General features: G+C 35.1%; 1 protein-coding gene across 15 annotated transcripts in view; it reads right to left on the reverse strand.

The window, feature by feature from the left end:
• LOC125670618 (calcium/calmodulin-dependent protein kinase type II delta chain-like) overlaps positions 1 to 17,995 on the reverse strand; it is a 106,091-nt gene that overhangs the window by 70,196 nt on the left and 17,900 nt on the right. For all 15 annotated transcript variants that reach the window (XM_048905891.2, XM_048905884.2, XM_048905887.2 and 12 more), the window contains exons 3-4: positions 10,917 to 10,976; positions 10,177 to 10,231 (exon numbers count right to left, since the gene is read on the reverse strand). In XM_048905891.2, the coding sequence (XP_048761848.1) occupies positions 10,177 to 10,231; positions 10,917 to 10,976 (115 nt within the window). The remainder of the gene's footprint in view (positions 1 to 10,176; positions 10,232 to 10,916; positions 10,977 to 17,995) is intronic.

A 17,995-nucleotide genomic window follows, 5' to 3' on the forward strand; every position in this document is an offset into this window, starting at 1 on the left:
TTTCAAGTGTCAGTACAAAGTACACACTTCATCATACCTACTTTATTCTCTTCAATGTAACAAAATGCACATCTCCTGACAGTATATTACTTTTTATTTCTCAATTGTCTATCTGGCAATGGGAGCTACTTGTCTAATTACATCAAAAACTAGAAAATTACAAGTCATAAAGTATGGAGGGTAGTCATGTTAAAAAATCCCTTAGATCTTGAGGACGCTCAGTATACCACAGTTTTGATAGCATTGACCTGTTCACAACTGTTAATTTCTCATCATTCAAATTTAAAATTGTCCCCTGAACAATGCAAACCAATTGCAATAGGTCTGGAAAACTTTAAGATCTACCTTAAAGATCGAGAAAATAAGCAGAGAAAGAAAGTGCGGAAAACTGATAATTCATGTCCAAGGGCCATGACTCAGTAAAAAATCAACGGACCAAAACCAAATTCAAACTAGATTTGTAACTTGTTATGGCACAGCAATGTCCAGTTAGTATTTCAATCATCATTCATTGCCTTGTTAGTATTTGTATCATCATTCATTGTCCTGTTAGTATTTGTATCATCATTCATTGTCCGTTTAGTATTTGTATCATCATTCATTTTCCTGTTAGTACTTGTATCATCATTCATTGTCTTGTTAGTATTTGAATCAACATTCATTGTCCGGTTAGTATTTGTATCATCATTGTCTGTTTAGTATTTGTATCATCATTCATTGTCCTGTTAGTATTTGTATCATCATTCATTGTACGGTTATTATTTGTATCATCATTCATTGTCCGTTTAGTATTTGTATCATCATTCATTGTCCGTTTAGTATTTGTATCATCATTCATTGGTAATCGTTTACACTTCTCTGGTGCTGCCATATTGTTTTCACAGAGATGTGAAAAATATCAAGTCATTCATGGTTATTTTGTGTTTTACACCATGTATTTTTTCTCTTTTATTAAATCGATTATGAATACTGTAATCAATATCAGAAGGCCTTCAGTGATCGAAATTTGATTGTTGGCAATAGACTGCCAATCACTAGTTTTGACGGGAGGGCAAGTAGCCTTCATGTGACTAAATGAAAAAATCCTATGATTAGCATTATTGAGGAACCAACCTTCTGTCACTGCCTTGTATCTCTAATCAATAACCTTATAAACATTCTTACAGGGGCCTGATTGCATGTCTTAATAATTAGAGTTTCTGCAAATTCTTTGATTCTGGCTCCTGCTTGTCAAATCTAATTACAAGAATGAAAGACTGGGCTGTTATTCTTAAATGACTGTTAAACAAACATACTCTTGTTTTGCAGAGAAGTCATTAAAAGTTAGGTGCCATTTCTGGGAAAATATGCTCCAAAATCAATTCAGGTCTTGGCACCCAAAAGATGTAACAAGCCCTGGGTAGTAAAACTTCATGAATAAGCCATGTATAAAAAAAAAAAAGATCTTGATCAATGTGAATTTGCAATAAGAAACATCTGTCAAAGATCATGCAGGTCATACTTTCAAGAGTTTCATAAAGTTGTTCATTACACCAATACTTATACTTTTTATAACAATACACCACAAAATGGTAATTTAAATGTTTTGTGAAATTATTTATATCATTGATCAATTTGTTTGTCTATCATTGTATCTCAGTGGATAAAGTATCAGGTTAGTGACCGAAGATGCCAAGTTCAAATCCACGGCACCAGTCCTTTGTTCATATCTATTGAAACAAGAGGCCCACAGGCCTTATCGGTCAACTGAATACTAGTGAAAAAGTGACGGACGACAACAACCACTACGCCAGTTTCGAGATACGAACTCTTCTGTATAGGAGGTGCATTTAGTGGAACTTTGAATGCCTAAGTGGGACAGAGTGGATATGCAGCCAACAAGGAAGACGATGAAATGTATTAAAAGTGGCTTCTCTTTAAATATGTAAATGTGGGAAATACTAAATACTATCGAAAGAAATGTTTTACCGAAGAGGAAACATACAAACAATGTCATATTTGCAAGAAATATCTTGGATATGGTACTTATGACCAGCGAAATAACGTGATAGGATAAGAATTCTATGTATTTAATTACTCACTAAATACTTATCACTTACTTAGTTTATCAGTCGAATTTGGGTTATCAAACAGCGTATGAGAAACTTACTGAGTACATTCACTTACACTGTGATGAATATCTGTCCCACTCCCGCAAGTAAACAAATTCTTTCGTGCCTTACTATGTACGAGAGTTCTCCAAAGGGAAATAACTCAGACGTATCTCGAAACCGGCATATTGCAATAGGTCACCTGAGTTTACTCCGGTGACCTGTTGTTGGTTGGGTTTTTTAATCCCAAATTGCACATTTTCTGCCTCTTTCGCATATGTGCTTATTGCATATCATATCTTTCATAAAATAATTTAGTGCAGATTTGAGAAACTCTTTCAAGGAGCTTTGAGCCATCTTATAAGACTATTCCTTATTAAAAAAACTAGACACATAGTTCTTACTAAAGCTCAGAGAGAAATCTTTTCAATAAATCATTCAAATTGCAATTCCCTGCTTTATATTTGTCTTTAGATACAGTAAAACCTGTATTTAACAGTCACCTTTAGGAACCAGTAAAAAGCTACCTTTATATTCTGTAATATAGGTGACCTCTTCATAGTCTTTCACTTTCCCAAAGAAATATACTTCAATTGTGGAGGTTCTGTGTTTTGCAAGACTACTTGCATATATGTTTGTTTAACAGTCATTTAAGAATAACAGTCCAGTCTTTTTGGACAACTTGAAACAAAGGTATTTAACCAAGCAAACAATATTGTTAACCACTTATAATTAATGCCATAATTGTTTATTTTATAAAAGTGGCACATTAGAAAGAATTATTAGTATATATGCTCCTAATAAAAATCATTGCATGCATGTTCATAGTTCACTCTGGGAACTGGATGTCATCAGAAGATATTAGAGGGGGGGGGGGGGGATAAAATTGAAGACCATTGTTTCTAGTGTTCCTTATTACAAAATTAATTTTCTGTAGCCAGTGACCTCGACCTTGGTAAATTGACTTGGGTTCAGGGTCATAACACTGTCTAGGACAGACCCTGAAGTGCATTACTACACCACTTGCACAGAATGATACAAATCTTGCATGGAACACTAAACAGTTTGCACAAAATGCTGAACAGTTTGCAAAGAACTCTGAACAGTTTGCACAGAATGAGGAACGGTTTGCATGGAACAACAGTTTGCACGAAACACGGCCCTTTGTATGATTGGCCTACATAGTTTGCACAAAATGCTAAGTGTGGCTTGCACACTATGTGAATTGTTTGCATGGAACAGTAAACATGGTTTGCATGCTTTGTGAATCGTTTGCATAGAACAGTAAACATGGCCTGCATGCTTTGGTTTTTTTTCTAGGAATTTCAGCTCTTCATGGGAGTGATTAAAACATTAGATAATTTCCATATAATATGGTAATTTTAGGAAAAAACAAAATGTTAAGAGAAATAATAGTGACCCATTTTAAAATGAATATAGAATATACATGTCTGATGTGGTAAGTTGCTCCTTTTTCATTATCAATAAACAAATAAAAACAAATCATTATAAAATTAAAAACTTTCATTTTTATTGATTAGTTAAGTGAATTATGAAGGCAGCTAGGTAACAAAATATGTTGGACGTCTTTTAACTGATAAAGACAATAATCACTATGATAATTTTGGCCCCATCCCATACCCCTAGCTGGTACCCTGGGATCATTAAATTAATTTTGGTAAAGGCCTTCCTGCTCTACATCACTATGCAATTAGTTTTTTCTTACAGATGTGTGGTTTTAGAGAAGAATTTTGAAAATTAGTAAATTTTTGGAGAGTTTTCCCTCCCCTCAAGGCCCATAGGTGCAGAAGTCCTGAAATTTACAATTCATATCCCTCTTGTGCCGATTATGCTTCATACCATATTTGAAAAGAATTAGAATAGTAGTTATTAAGAAGTTAAAAATGTTCAATCACGATGACAATTTTGGTCCAACCCTGGAATCAAAACCCTTACCCCTACCCCTGGTTCATGAAATTTACAATTTTGGTAAAGGGCTACCTGCTCCTTCTAAATATCTATCTGATTTTAATTTAGTACCTTAGAGGTTTTCCAGCTCTACATGACTATGCATTTAGTTTCTCTAATAATTGTGTGGTTGTAAAGAAGAAATGTTTTGAAAATTGATAAATTTTTAGCTGTTTCTGCCTCGACCCTAAGGTCTTGGGGGGTGAGGGGTGTGCAGGAGTCCTGAAATTTACAATTGATATCCCCCTTGTTCAAAGATACTTTATACTTAGTAGTAGTTATCAAGAAGAAAATAAGAAATGTTCAATTGTTATGCGCGGTGATGAACATAGACCAATAGCAATAGGTCACCTGTGTGACTCAGGTGACCTATTAAGCCCTATAGGGCAGGGTTCGAAATTAACTTTTTCAAGCTCTAGTCCATACGGACTAGTGACTATCAATGTTCAGAAGTTCACTAGTTCGTCCAGTATATCACATAAAATGATCCCAAAAATTCATTTATTCATTTTATTTAATCAAACACTTCGAAGTTGCAAACAATTCAGTTTCTGTCATTTATTGTGACAGTAGAAAAAGACAGCCATACTTTATTTTGCATTCAAGATCTTCAGAAGCACACAGTAACCTCCAAGTTACTCACATAACTACTTTTATAAATGTTCACGTTTGGAAGGTCAGCATGTTTTGCCACGCAAACACTTAACCATAAGTTCAAACATCTAAGAGACTCCGACAAATTTGCTAAAATCTTAAGCAATTCAAAATATACGGATTTTCGCTAGTCCATATGGACTAGTGCCATTAAGAAAATTTCGTCTGACATGTTTTTTGAATTACTACTCTTGGACTTACAGATATGAAGTAATTTCAAACTCTGTAGGGTGTAACACACAGATTAGCATTTTATAAAATACAATAATATGTCTCCTTATCAAGCTTACATTGTATGTTAATATGAAATAAGGAATTTCTGTAAGTATTTTTGTGAATTTATTCTTGGTATTCTTAACGTTTCCTATACAAAGAGTAACGAATAGAGGAAATAGTTGTACTTCAATCATTTCCTTTTCCTCATAGCCTGAATGCCTTCTTTCCTTGCACTTCCAAGAAAATCAAACATTAAATTTACTATACACTCAGTAATCACTTTTTATTTACAGCACAGCAAATTTTGTATTTCTGGAGGCTATCTGTTGCTGTAGGAAGTTTAAACCACCATCTTCCTGAATAAAACATCATAATTTAAAACAACACAAATATGTAAATGTTATCACAAGCATCAAATGCTTATAGTATTGTAGATTTGTTTGTATGATGTTTTACATCGCATCTAAGAATTTTTCTCTCCTATACAGATGTCACCAGCTTTACGTAAAGTGATACAAATTTTGACCCATACCTGGAGCTTCGGACCATAACAGCGAGGGTTCTTTATCATGCCAACACCTACCATGACATGTGACCTCCATTTTTAAAGTCATATCCATAAGACATGACTTTAATTTTAACGCAGGGTGCTTGGAAAAGGAAATCACTGTTATTCAAAACCTTCTACATGAGAAAAAAATCTCTTACTGTGGCCTTCAACTTGCCATTTAGATATATTGGCGACGTTTTATCTATTAACAATAATCATTTCATATAAATTACTCAAATCTGATTGGTCGTGAAGCATTTGAAAAAACATAATTGTTACTCTCTGAGAACAGAAAGTACGCGCTCCAGGGTGATAGTATCTAGCAACGGGTAACAGTACTTGACAATGGGTGATATCATACAAATTATCACATGCATCAAATTTATGCGCGTACGGTTCACTGTAGATTGTTAGACGACGTCGTTTGAGCATTTGTAATAAACGTGAATACCCACATTGATTAGTGCTGTGCGATATTACTGGTAAACCGGTAAATCCCGATTCCACTGTTGGCAATGTGTATCGCGATAATTTTTTGTAAACACCATTTCGGGTTCAATATTCTGAAAATTCCTTAAATAAATTACCTACCCCAATCGGAACATCACTAAGCCTATTCCGGGGAATATTCTCCGGAATAGGCAGAGTGATGTTCCAATTTTTACCTGTCCCTGAATTAAAGTTTGAAAATAGTAGCGAATTAAACTGATCGTGAATGTCTGAATGAAAGAGCAAAGGCTCATATAGTATATATTACTTCAAACTAAAAAAAGAAAACAAAATAGTTGTAACAAATATGACTGTATGAAAAGGTGAAGATAATGAATAGTGATCAACTCAGAACTCCTAAAAGGAAACAAGAGATGTTTGTAAAACACATATGCCCCCCCATGGTGCAAAATTGAAAAGGGTTATACACACACACCTTATTTAATTGATAGTATTATCATCAATTCAAAATATTGAGCAGACAATATCTTCCTATGTCAAGAGTGAATTGACCATGTGACCTAAAATTCAATAGGGGTCATCTACTCCTTATGCTGTACCAGTGTACCAAGTTTGGTACGTGTCAATCAAGCAAATAATTCTTAAAATATAGGAGACAATATATTACTATGTCCAGTTCAACTATTGACTTTTGACCTCAAAATCAATATGGGTCATCCTCTCCTGAAGATGTACCAATGTACTAAGTTTGATGTCTGTCAAGTAAAAGGGTTGTTATCAAGATATTGAGTGGACAGTATATTACTATGTCCAGTTTGACTCTTGACCTTTGACCATGTGACCTCAAAATCAATAGGAGTCATCTTCTCCTGAATATACATCAGTGTACTATTTAAAGTTAGATGTCTGTCAAGAAAAGGGTTCTGAAGATATTGAGCACACAGTATATTCCTATGTCCAGGTTGACCCTTGACCTTTAAACATGTGACCTCAAAATCAATAGGGATCATCTTCTCCTGAAGATGTACCAGTGTACCAAGTTTGATGTCTGTCAAGCAAAGGGTTCTCAAGATATTGAACGGACAGTATATTCCTATGTCCAGTTTGACCCTTGACCTTTGCTCATGTGACCTAAAAATCAATAGGGGTCATCTTCTTCTGAAGATGTACTGGTGTACCAAGTTTGATGTCTGTCAAACAAAGGGTTCTCTAGACATTGAATGGTCAGTATATTCCTATGCCCAGTTTGACCCTTGACCTTTGACCATATGACCTCAAAATCAATAGGGGTCATCTACTCCTTAGGATGTACCAGTGTGCCAAGTTTGATGTCTTTCAAGCAAAGGGTTCTCGAGATATTGAGCGGACATTATATTCCTATGTCCAGAGTAGATTGACCCTTGACCTTTGACCTGAAAAATAATAGGGGTCATCTTCCACTCATAACCAACCCACATATGAAATATCATTATCATCAAGTGAATGGTTCTCAAGATATTGAGCGGACAACATGTGGTCTACAGACCGACCGACAGTTGCAAAACAATATGCCCCCTCTTTTTCAAAGGGGGCATAATAAAGAATACAAAATAAAGAGTTGGGCAAACACGGACCTGTATGTGATTATTGTATCAAAATCGTTGGCACTACATATCTAGCCAGTCAAATGCGGAGGCACCAATGCAATTTTAACATCAATTCGAGTCAAAATAAACAGAAAACGGGATCGTGTCACGTTGTATCTCCAACTCCCCTTCCCCCGGGTCATGTTACACTTTCCACAATGATGAGTGGTGGATTTGAATTGAAATATTCTAGTAAGATCCCAAGAGCTTCAGCAATAACTGAACATATAGCCTTAAAAAATCTAGTAATTTGAACCATTTTTCAATTCATCAATTCATCTGTCAATGTTTATCTATAGTGTTTCAAGTAGAATGAAATATCTGAAGATAACTGTTTTTGTTTTATTTCATAAAGATTGTTATAATATTGTGATGTATTGCAATACAAAATTTAAATATTGCAATATATTGCAATACGATTTTCGATAAAACACAGCACTAACATTGATATACACGATATATCACATGACAATGATTGATCAAATGTCAACAGACATAAGCCTTTCTGCTTTGTTGTTTATATAACATTCAGTATAATAAAACAAATATTGCATGTAGTTGAGGGTAACATTGAAAATTTTCACGCCTCAAGAAACCATAGTCAACCTCAGCTACGGGCTCGGTTGACAATGGTTTTCTTGGGGTGAACATTTTCTGTTACCTTCAACAACATGTATTATTTATATAATATTTTTATAAAGTAACAGCTTTTTAAAACTCTTAACATTAAAAATTTGTCATTTAACCAGAATTTATGTCCTTTTTATTACACTGTTTAACAATAATGTGCAATTTTCTGATATTGATATATTCTTCCATTTAGATATGGCTGACATCTTTAACAAGAGTACAGCCAACGGTACATAATACACCCATGAAAAGCTAATATAGGGTGTTTTTCTTACACCATGATTTGTAGAACTTGCCTTCAAGTATCAGCATATTATCAGGGTGTGACTACTTTCTTTGCATCGAAAAACAAGACCATCCATGTACTAGCTATGTAATATTTTCACTTGGCATAAGATGTATGTGTACCAAGTTTAATGGTCCTTGCCCCAACGAATCAGTCTGCATCCTGTTACTATGACCTTGACCTTAAACAATAGGCATCCTCCACTTGGCATAAAGTGTATGTGTACAAAGTTTGACGGTCCTATCCCCAACAGTTCAGTTTGTATACTGCCTACAAGGTTTTCCTACTAAGTGATACTACAACCTTGACCTTTGACTTCTGACCTTGAAAAACAATAGGCAACTTCCTCTCATCATGGTGATCATATATCCCAAGTTGTAATATCCTGGAGCTTACAATTCGGTTTGTATCCTTGCCCACAAGGGTTTCCTACTAGGTTTTCCTACTAAGTGATACTACGACCTTGACCTTTGACCTTGAAAAATAATAGGCATCTTCCTCTCATCATGGTGATCAAATGTACCAGTTGTAAAATCCTGAAGCTTACGGTTCGGTCTGTATCCTGCCAACAAGGTCCAGACCATACTATGTCCCGTCTTTGACGGGTGTATAAAAAGGTGGAAACACAAATATTTTCTTTTGTTGTTGATTGAATCATATCAAGTAGAAATTAATACAATTTTTCTAGTTTGAACCCATATGGAAAAGTTCCACGAGTGTAGAGCTATCTTAACTCTTATATTTATATACTACCGTAGTAGCTTGACTGAACATTACCTGTCAGTTAAATTAAAATAACTTTTGTTCAATTGGATCCAGTTAACCAATATGAGTTTGTATCATATCTGGAGTTATGACACAGGTTAGATACACACCAACATAGGCAGGCAGATGGAGAGACAGACCAAAACCAAAGTTCACTTCAATTTTTGGGACATAAAATTGTCAATTATATATGTAGCAATTTCCATGTGAAAATTCAAGATCTCCCATGTAGCTGTATTTGTCTTCACAAGCTCCTGCTTCACTTTTTTTATCGACCATAAGTGTTTAACACTATGCGATATCGTTTAATGTGATTATATAATTCAGGCAATGATCCTTGAACATCAGACATTTAGATTATGAATGGCTTCCATTGGTTTACCATTGCTCTTCTTTTCAGGTTATGCGAGTTTTACTGTCATAAACATACCAAAATTTTATATAATATTTGCTTGACAACAACTTTGATATTTTCAGCTGATCTTCTGTGCAATGTGACCTAATTAACTGGAATAGATCAGAGTGAAACTCACTCAGACCTGAAACACTTGTGTTGGAAAACTGGAACTAGAATCCAATTATAAGACTCTGAAGAAATCAAAACAGATTTTGAATTAAAATCCAGTAATTACATTTTGTTTCCACTTTTCTTTATCATTCTTCCTCCTTGTGACACATACAAGCTTAATGTTAGACTTGCAGTCAGAAATATTAACTAAATATCAACTGTCACGACACAACGATGGACAACTTGACTCGATACAGACAAATTTGACAATGCATGATCTTTCACAATTACAACTGACTGCAAAGATATTGTCTTATTAAATAAAGACACTGGTAATAACAAAAGCAGCACTTCATTTCATTGTGAAGAGTCTGTAGATTATATGAATAAAATTGACACAGTTTCAAAACTGTAAGGAAAACACTACTACTTACAAGTCGAACACTAAATAATGGAAACCTTCATCTTGTATACTGTCATGTAACCGAACTGTAAAAGATAAAGTATAAGGAAAAGAATTACCATCAAATGACTTCAAAATGACATGGTACTCTATATTACTAACAATAAAATGTAGCCAATGACATTACTCCAAAATGTTTCAGTGCAGCATGACTGTATCTATAACACAATCCCCCGTGTATTTAATAATTAATGTATTCTTATCATGATTTCTCATGAACATTTTTTGTTTCCTTCAGAGAAACTTTTGAAAGTTAGTGTTTTCCAGTGTGTCATTCAAACAGACCATATAATTACAAGTGTGAGAACTGAATGCATTAACCACATTTAGATGACTTTACCAAAAGATATTTGATTAATGGCACAGAAGCTTTATAAAGTATTATTATCTGTGCAACATTCTCTGCATAGGAAATGGACTGTCCAACAGAAAGTATGTCTAAGCTATGATGCATCTCCTGCTGGCATGGCAACAAGAACAACACTTGCCAATATAGTTGTGCTTTCATGTTTCATGCATACTGTGTATGCAAAGTTGATCATTTATATGGATTGTAATTTTGAGATATGCACTATGCATTTTCAAATAAAGATGGAAATATGACATGTTTCATTTCTTCATTCAAATATGTACGGAAATGTCTATTTTTTTAAAAAAACATTCACAATAAAAGTAACATTTTCATAGTGCCTAGATCCTCAAATTTCTTACCAATATTTGGATGTTTTAATGCTCTACAAATTCTGGCTTCCCGTTCTAGTTTCTGGTGATCTACAAAACAATTGCATTTATTAAAGAAAATACATCACAAGTTAAATCTAGTAACTGCACATTATATACAACAGCTGTAATTAAAACAACTGTGAGGCCAATTTAAAGATTACAGTCAAACCTGTATTAAACAGTCATCCATGAGATTCAGAAAAGTCACCTTTATAAAGAGGTGACCTCAAAATAGAGGTCCATTCACAGGCACTTGTTTCATACAGGGATCCCTCTCCTTAATAATACCACAAGGTACCTAACTAGATTTCAAACACCCCTAACTTCAAGTCTCAGTTTACGATTAGTTTGCTATTCATCCTCACTTTTGTGATATAAGTCTCTTTTTAAAATAGACATTGTCCTTGCTGGTTTATCGTTTTCAGCACCTTAAACGAAGCCCCATGTCTGTAAACTACTTGTTTATTCATTGATTCCTACCGTTTAACATTTTCAGACGATTCATCTACTATAACAACTTCCAGTTTGAGATCTACGGACAGAATTTATATATATATATATATATATATAAATATATATACACACATATAAAATACACTGCGTGTGAAAAATAGATAGTAATTATTTTATGAATTAATATAATTTTTTGGGCTATGTAGGACTAACATAAAAGTAATTGAGCTCTGTTGATAAAAAAGACTTTCGTTTAAACTTCAATTTGGTAGCCATGCCTTGGTGGGAATGTTCAACATATCGATAAAATATGTCTGTTGTTGGATTGTTGCAAGGGAGTTTAGACCTCTGAAGTGACAGATGAGAAGGAAAATCATTTCTGAGCTTTACTATGTCCTAGAATAGGTTTGTTTCGGAAAATTTAATAATAACAAGAGATGTTTGTAAAACACATATGCCCCCCATGGTGCAAAATTGAAAAGGGTTATACACACACATCATTTAATTGATAGTAGTATCATCAATTCAAAATATTGAGCAGACAATATCTTCCTATGTCAAGAGTGAATTGACCATGTGACCTAAAATTCAATAGGGGTCATCTACTCCTTATGCTTTACCAGTGTACCAAGTTTGGTGTCAATCAAGCAAATAATTCTTAAAATATAGGAGACAATATATTACTATGTCCAGTTCAACAATTGACTTTTGACCTCAAAATCAATATGGATCATCTTCTCCTGAAGATGTACCAGTGTACTAAGTTGGATGTCCATCAAGCAAAAGGGTTATCAAGATATTGAGTGGACAGTATATTCCTATGTCCAGTTTGACCTTTGACCATGTGACCTCAAAATCAATAGGGGTCATCTTCTCCTGAAGACGTACCAGTGTACCAAGTTCTATGTCTGTCAAGCAAAGGGTTCTCAAGATATTGAAGGAACAGTATATTTCCATGTCTAGTTTGACCCTTGACCTTTGATCATGTGACCTCAAAATCAATAAGAGTCATCTTCCCCTGAAGATATACCAGTGTACTAAGTTTGATGTCTGTCAAGCAAAGGGTTTTCAAGATATTGAGCGGACTTTATATTCTTAATTCCAGTTTGACCCTTGACCTTTGACCATGTGACCTCAAAATCAATAGGGGTCATCTTCTCCTGAAGATGTACCAGTGTACCAAGTTTGATGTCTGCCAAGCAAAGGGTTCTCAAGATATTGAGCGGACAGTATATTCTAATGTCCTGTTTGACCCTTGACCTTTGACCATGTGACCTCAAAATCAATAGGGGTCATCTTCTCCTGAAGATGTACTGGTGTACCAAGTTTGATGTCTGTCGAGCAAAGGGTTCTCTAGAAATTGAATGGTCAGTATATTCCTATGCCCAGTTTGACCCTTGACTTTTGACCATATGACCTCAAAATCAATAGGAGTCATCTACTCCTTAGGATGTACCAGTGTGCTACGTTTGATGTTTTTCAAGCAAAGGGTTCTCAAGATATTGAGCGGACATTATATTCCAATGTCCACAGTAGATTGACCCTTGACCTTTGGACCTGAAAAACAATAGGGGTCCTCTTCTACTCATAACCAACCCACATATGAAATATCATTATCATCAAGTGAAAGGTTCTCAAGATATTGAGCGGACAACATGTGGTCTACAGACCGACCGACCGACAGTTGCAAAACAATATGCCCCCTCTTTTTCAAAGGGGGTCATAAAAAATCAAACTCAAATCAATGAGGGGGGCAAAATGTCGTTGCACACCTGGTGTGTGTGTATATATATATAAAGCACAAACAAACAATTATAACACCCAACCTTACGTTTACCCCTAGGATCTAAACAATACATGTGATAATCAATTAATTAATAAGCACTAAATAATCACAACTAGGTACTGAAAATTTTCGCCCCAGCCCGGGGTCGAACCAGCAACGTACGGCACCCATCACCTAGTAAGATTGTTAAACCAGTGCGTAAGTATATATATACACACATTTATATAGACTTTTTTCAGAATTTATATTTATTTACTGATATACATTCAGATACCTGTGAATTATTAGCCCTTTGGTAAGGCATTTAAGAATTGTTTAAAAACCGAATTTTTTTGCTTATATAAGCTGTGTGTATAAGTGAATTTCTAGCTGGGTGGTGGTAGTGGTAAACACTTGCCTGTTGCATGTCATGGGAGGGGTGGGGGTGGGGGTTCCATTCCCTTCTTATATGAAATTGCAAGTAAATGTATTCATAAATATCTAAATATTTCAATTTATATGAATTGAATATCTCTTTCCTTCTCTTTCTTTCCTTTGCTTGTGAAAGGTCTCAATCTCTGATGCTTGATTAAAAGCCCCCCCCCCCCCCCCCCCCCCCCCCCCCCCCCAAAATCAAATTTTAAATCAATAATGATTAATACAAAATAAGTTCTATTTTTAATTTTTTTTTTTCTTTCCTTCTGCTATGTGAAATTCTTAATTTTCAATCTTTGCCATTAGTGATTTGTTCATTGCAAATATGAATCCTTTTGGGGATCTGGAACATAATAGGTACCATAGCTTAAAGACCCAACTTTAAGTTAACGCCCCCAAATTTTACCTGTGTCTTGATCAATGATAAGCCCCTGGTCAATCAAACTTTTAACAATAGAGCTTAGGTTGATTGACGTTTGCAGAGACCTTGGTCTACAGCTACCCAAGAAAGATGTTTTGATAACAATCATGGCTAATGATGACTGGCAGTCTTCAGATCTTGAGGAAAGCCCCAGTATACCTGAGTTTTGATAGCATTGACACCTAGAATATTTTAATTTCTAATGTCCCCTACACAATGCAATTTATCATCGTATTTTCTCTTTCCATTTTTATACATGTATTATTAAACAATCAGAAATCAAACAATAATAATAAAAAACAAACCAAACAAACACAAGTTATTCTTTATTGGCACAGCACATCAACATGTATAATGGTTATATTGCCCATGCGTAAAACTGTTACAGTAGTTTTAAAAAATGCTTATGTTTGAGATACCACATGGATTATAAATTACACAATCAGAAAGCAAACAATAGTAAAAAAGCATAAATAAGTTATTGAGATATTTCTATTTATAATTTATCACGGCTTTATATTTAGAGAGAGAGAGAGAGAGTTACTGAGATATTTCTATTTATAATTTATCACAGCTTTATATTTAGAGAGAGAGAGAGAGTTGAGATATTTCTATTTATAATTTAGCCCGTTTTATATTTATAAAGAGAGAGAGAGAGAGTTATTGAGCTATTTATAATTTATCACATTTTATATTTAGAGAGAGAGAGAGAGAGAGAGATGTGTAAAACTGTAGCAATAATATAGATGAAATAATATGGCATGGCAATAGTGTTGCATACATATGACAATAATTACTCATTTAGTCAATGATTGAGAGTAAGGGAGAGAGAGAAGGGGGGGGTTGACTAGCTATGTGTCAGCTTCTGTTTGAGATACCATCGTTACACAAACACTACGTCCACAGAAACCCTAAAGAGAGAGAGAGAGGAGGGGGTGTAGACTTCGTGTCAGCTTTTGTTTGGGATGCCATCGTTACACAAACACTACGTCCACAGAAACCCTAAAGAGAGAGAGAGAGAGGAAGGGAGGGGGGTAGACTTGGTGTCAGCTTCTGTTTGGAATACCACCATTACGCAAACACTACAGCTACAGAAACCCTACAGACGGCCCAAATTGAGGGGTATCTTGATCATTCTTCATTTGGTTGTACATGTACACAGATCTACTTGGATTTATTCATTCTCTCGAAACATGGATATTTTACCTACTACACCCACGACACCGCGAACTCCCAGGACACCAGGAAGTGCCCGGAAACGCCGGGTAATATTATATTTAGGAAATTATTTATATACGATATTTAACAATTTAATTAGAAGTTTTAAAAAGCAAAGGTTTAGAAATGGGGTAAACCTGTCATTTGCAATACATAAATATGACCAAGTTTGAAGGTTTACGGGAAATAGAAATGCGGTATGCATGTAGGTAGAAATTTTAATTTTTTTTTTTTTGCACAAATCAAGACACTAAGCATAATTTGTAATAACCTGAGAAAGTTCCTGTGTATATCATAAAAATATACACAACAACCTATCTCTTGGCCAGGTAAATAACATTGACCATGGATAAGCTCCGCCCACATTCAGTGATCCGTGGAGCAACCATACCGTGTTTTTTGGGGGTCTTTAATGAAATACATGCTCTTTTGCATGCATGTTGTAAGATGCAGGGGCAGATCCATGGATCACGGTTAGAGGGCGCAACTTCATGAGGCAGGGGGTCTTGGGGACGCCTTGATACTATAACCAGTGGGTCCAGTGCGAAACCCTGATGGGGGCTCAGGGAGCGAAGCCCCCGGAACCCCATGAATTTTACAGATTCTATAGGGCTTGAAATATGTCCCCTACATGTAGTGACAAGCAAGGAGTACTGAGGACCTATTCTAACCCGGATCCCCACGGGATGTAAATATGCTAAATATATCATATCAAACAATATATCAAACACAAATTGATGTCATTCTTCTTATATTTTTACATATTTAACTTTCTTTTCTTTAAGCTTTTAAAATTTTTGACTATTCTTTATAAATAATCTAAAATTGATGCGTCTTTGCCATGTATGTCATACATAAAGTATTCATATTGAACTTATTATTTAACAAATACGTTTTTCACAAGTTTTTATTATTGGGCAAAGTGCAAGTTAAATTGGGGGGGTGGGGGGGAATGGTAATTTTTGGGAGGGGAAAGGGCCAATATTCGGACCTAAAATGGATCTAAAAAATCACTGCATGGACAGGCTCAAAATTTAAGTTCAATAGGGGCATAACTCCCAGAAATATTAACTACAAAGTTTCATGAAATTCTGTTGAGCAGTCTCAAGAGTTTCGCTGACAAGAACAGGACAGATGGGCTCGAAATGCTAAATTAAAAAGGGGCATAACTCCCAGAAAAATTACTGAATCAGAATTTCCTGGGAACATGCACAGAGCTCCAGATAAGGTGCGTATCAGCGTAAATACTCATTAAATTTGACCAAATACGCATTAAAGTTTAAAATCAGGCGTACAATTATGCATTCTCGGATGTAAATACGCTTTACACTCGTAAAGTAATGCGTAGCGGTAACTCAATAAACAACTGCATAAGCCTAATTGTTATACTTCTTTCTTAAGTAAACAGGTAGGGTGCGATCGAAAGCACATAAAAACTTATATTATCAATCGTAAACGATTGATTAATGGCACAGAAAATGGTACCGGACAAACGATATATATTTCTTCTGTTAAACTTTCCAAGTTTTTACTGAAATGTCGCTCCTGCAGCATTGTCTCGCTAACTATTTGAAAGTATTTGCAAGAAAGGGAGTCACACATTTATTTACCGACTTCCGTCACACATGCACTCGTTTTACACAGATGGAATAAAACCTATTCTTGGTTAACGGTACAAGGTGAGGGGAATCCGACAGTAATTTGCAGTGAAAACAAGGTGCAAAAATATATATGGGCAGTATTAGGTTCGTCTGAATTTTAAAATTTATTGCTATAGAAAGTCACAAAAACTTTAGACTTTGAAACTGATATTGTTTGGTATTAAATTTTAATATGTCAGACACTCAGTCATATAATATCTGATTATATTTAGACTAAGTGATCAAATTCTGTATTAGTGGAAACAGCAAAGATAATCAGTAAATTAACAAAATACTCTTTTGACTTTTTCTGAAAAGCAAAATACTCTTTGATTTGAAAATCAGGGGGTAAATACTCTTTGTGGTAAAAACTTATCTGGAGTTCTGCATGCACATCTACACAGTGTGTTCTTATTAACTACAAAGTTTCACGAAATTTTGTTGAGCTGTCTCAGAGGACAAGAGGACAGAGTGAGACAAGCTCGAAATTCTAAGTTCAAAAGGGGCATAACTCCCAGAAAAATTATTGAATCAGAATTTCCTGGGAATATGCACATATACACAGTGTTCTTATTACCTACAAAGTTTCACGAAATTCTGTTCAGCAGTCTCAGAAAAGTTGCAATGACAAAAAGGAACTGACGGACTGACAGATGGGTTAAAAACCATTATATCCTCCGAGACTTCGTTGATAGGAATAATCTACTCATTATGATGTACCATTGGACTGAAATGATTCACCGAAATATCGATACTGTTCAATATAAACGCTCGATTCAATGTTTGATTCATTGCCTCGATTTTCGGTTCAATATGTTTATTACAAATGGATTCAGGGAAATACATCAGGCTCGACCTGCATGAGGGACAAAATAGCATCATATAACGTTCAGACTTGCCTTGAGTCTGACGAAAATAATAATGTGCTTTGTCAGTTTAAACCATGGAGCCAACAGCAATCTTACTGTTTGGCAGTTTGGAAATAATTCGCTTTTAAAATTCAGTGCTCCAAGTCACATCTGCTATTAGGTCGCAAAATGGCGACCTAGAAATATTTCTGGTCGCCATTTTCAAATTTCTAGTCGCCATGTTCAAAATTTCTACTCACCATGGTAAAAGATTTTGTAAATAAGAC

Source organism: Ostrea edulis, chromosome 4 (assembly GCF_947568905.1).
Source record: "Ostrea edulis chromosome 4, xbOstEdul1.1, whole genome shotgun sequence".
Lineage (NCBI taxonomy): Eukaryota > Metazoa > Mollusca > Bivalvia > Ostreida > Ostreidae > Ostrea > Ostrea edulis.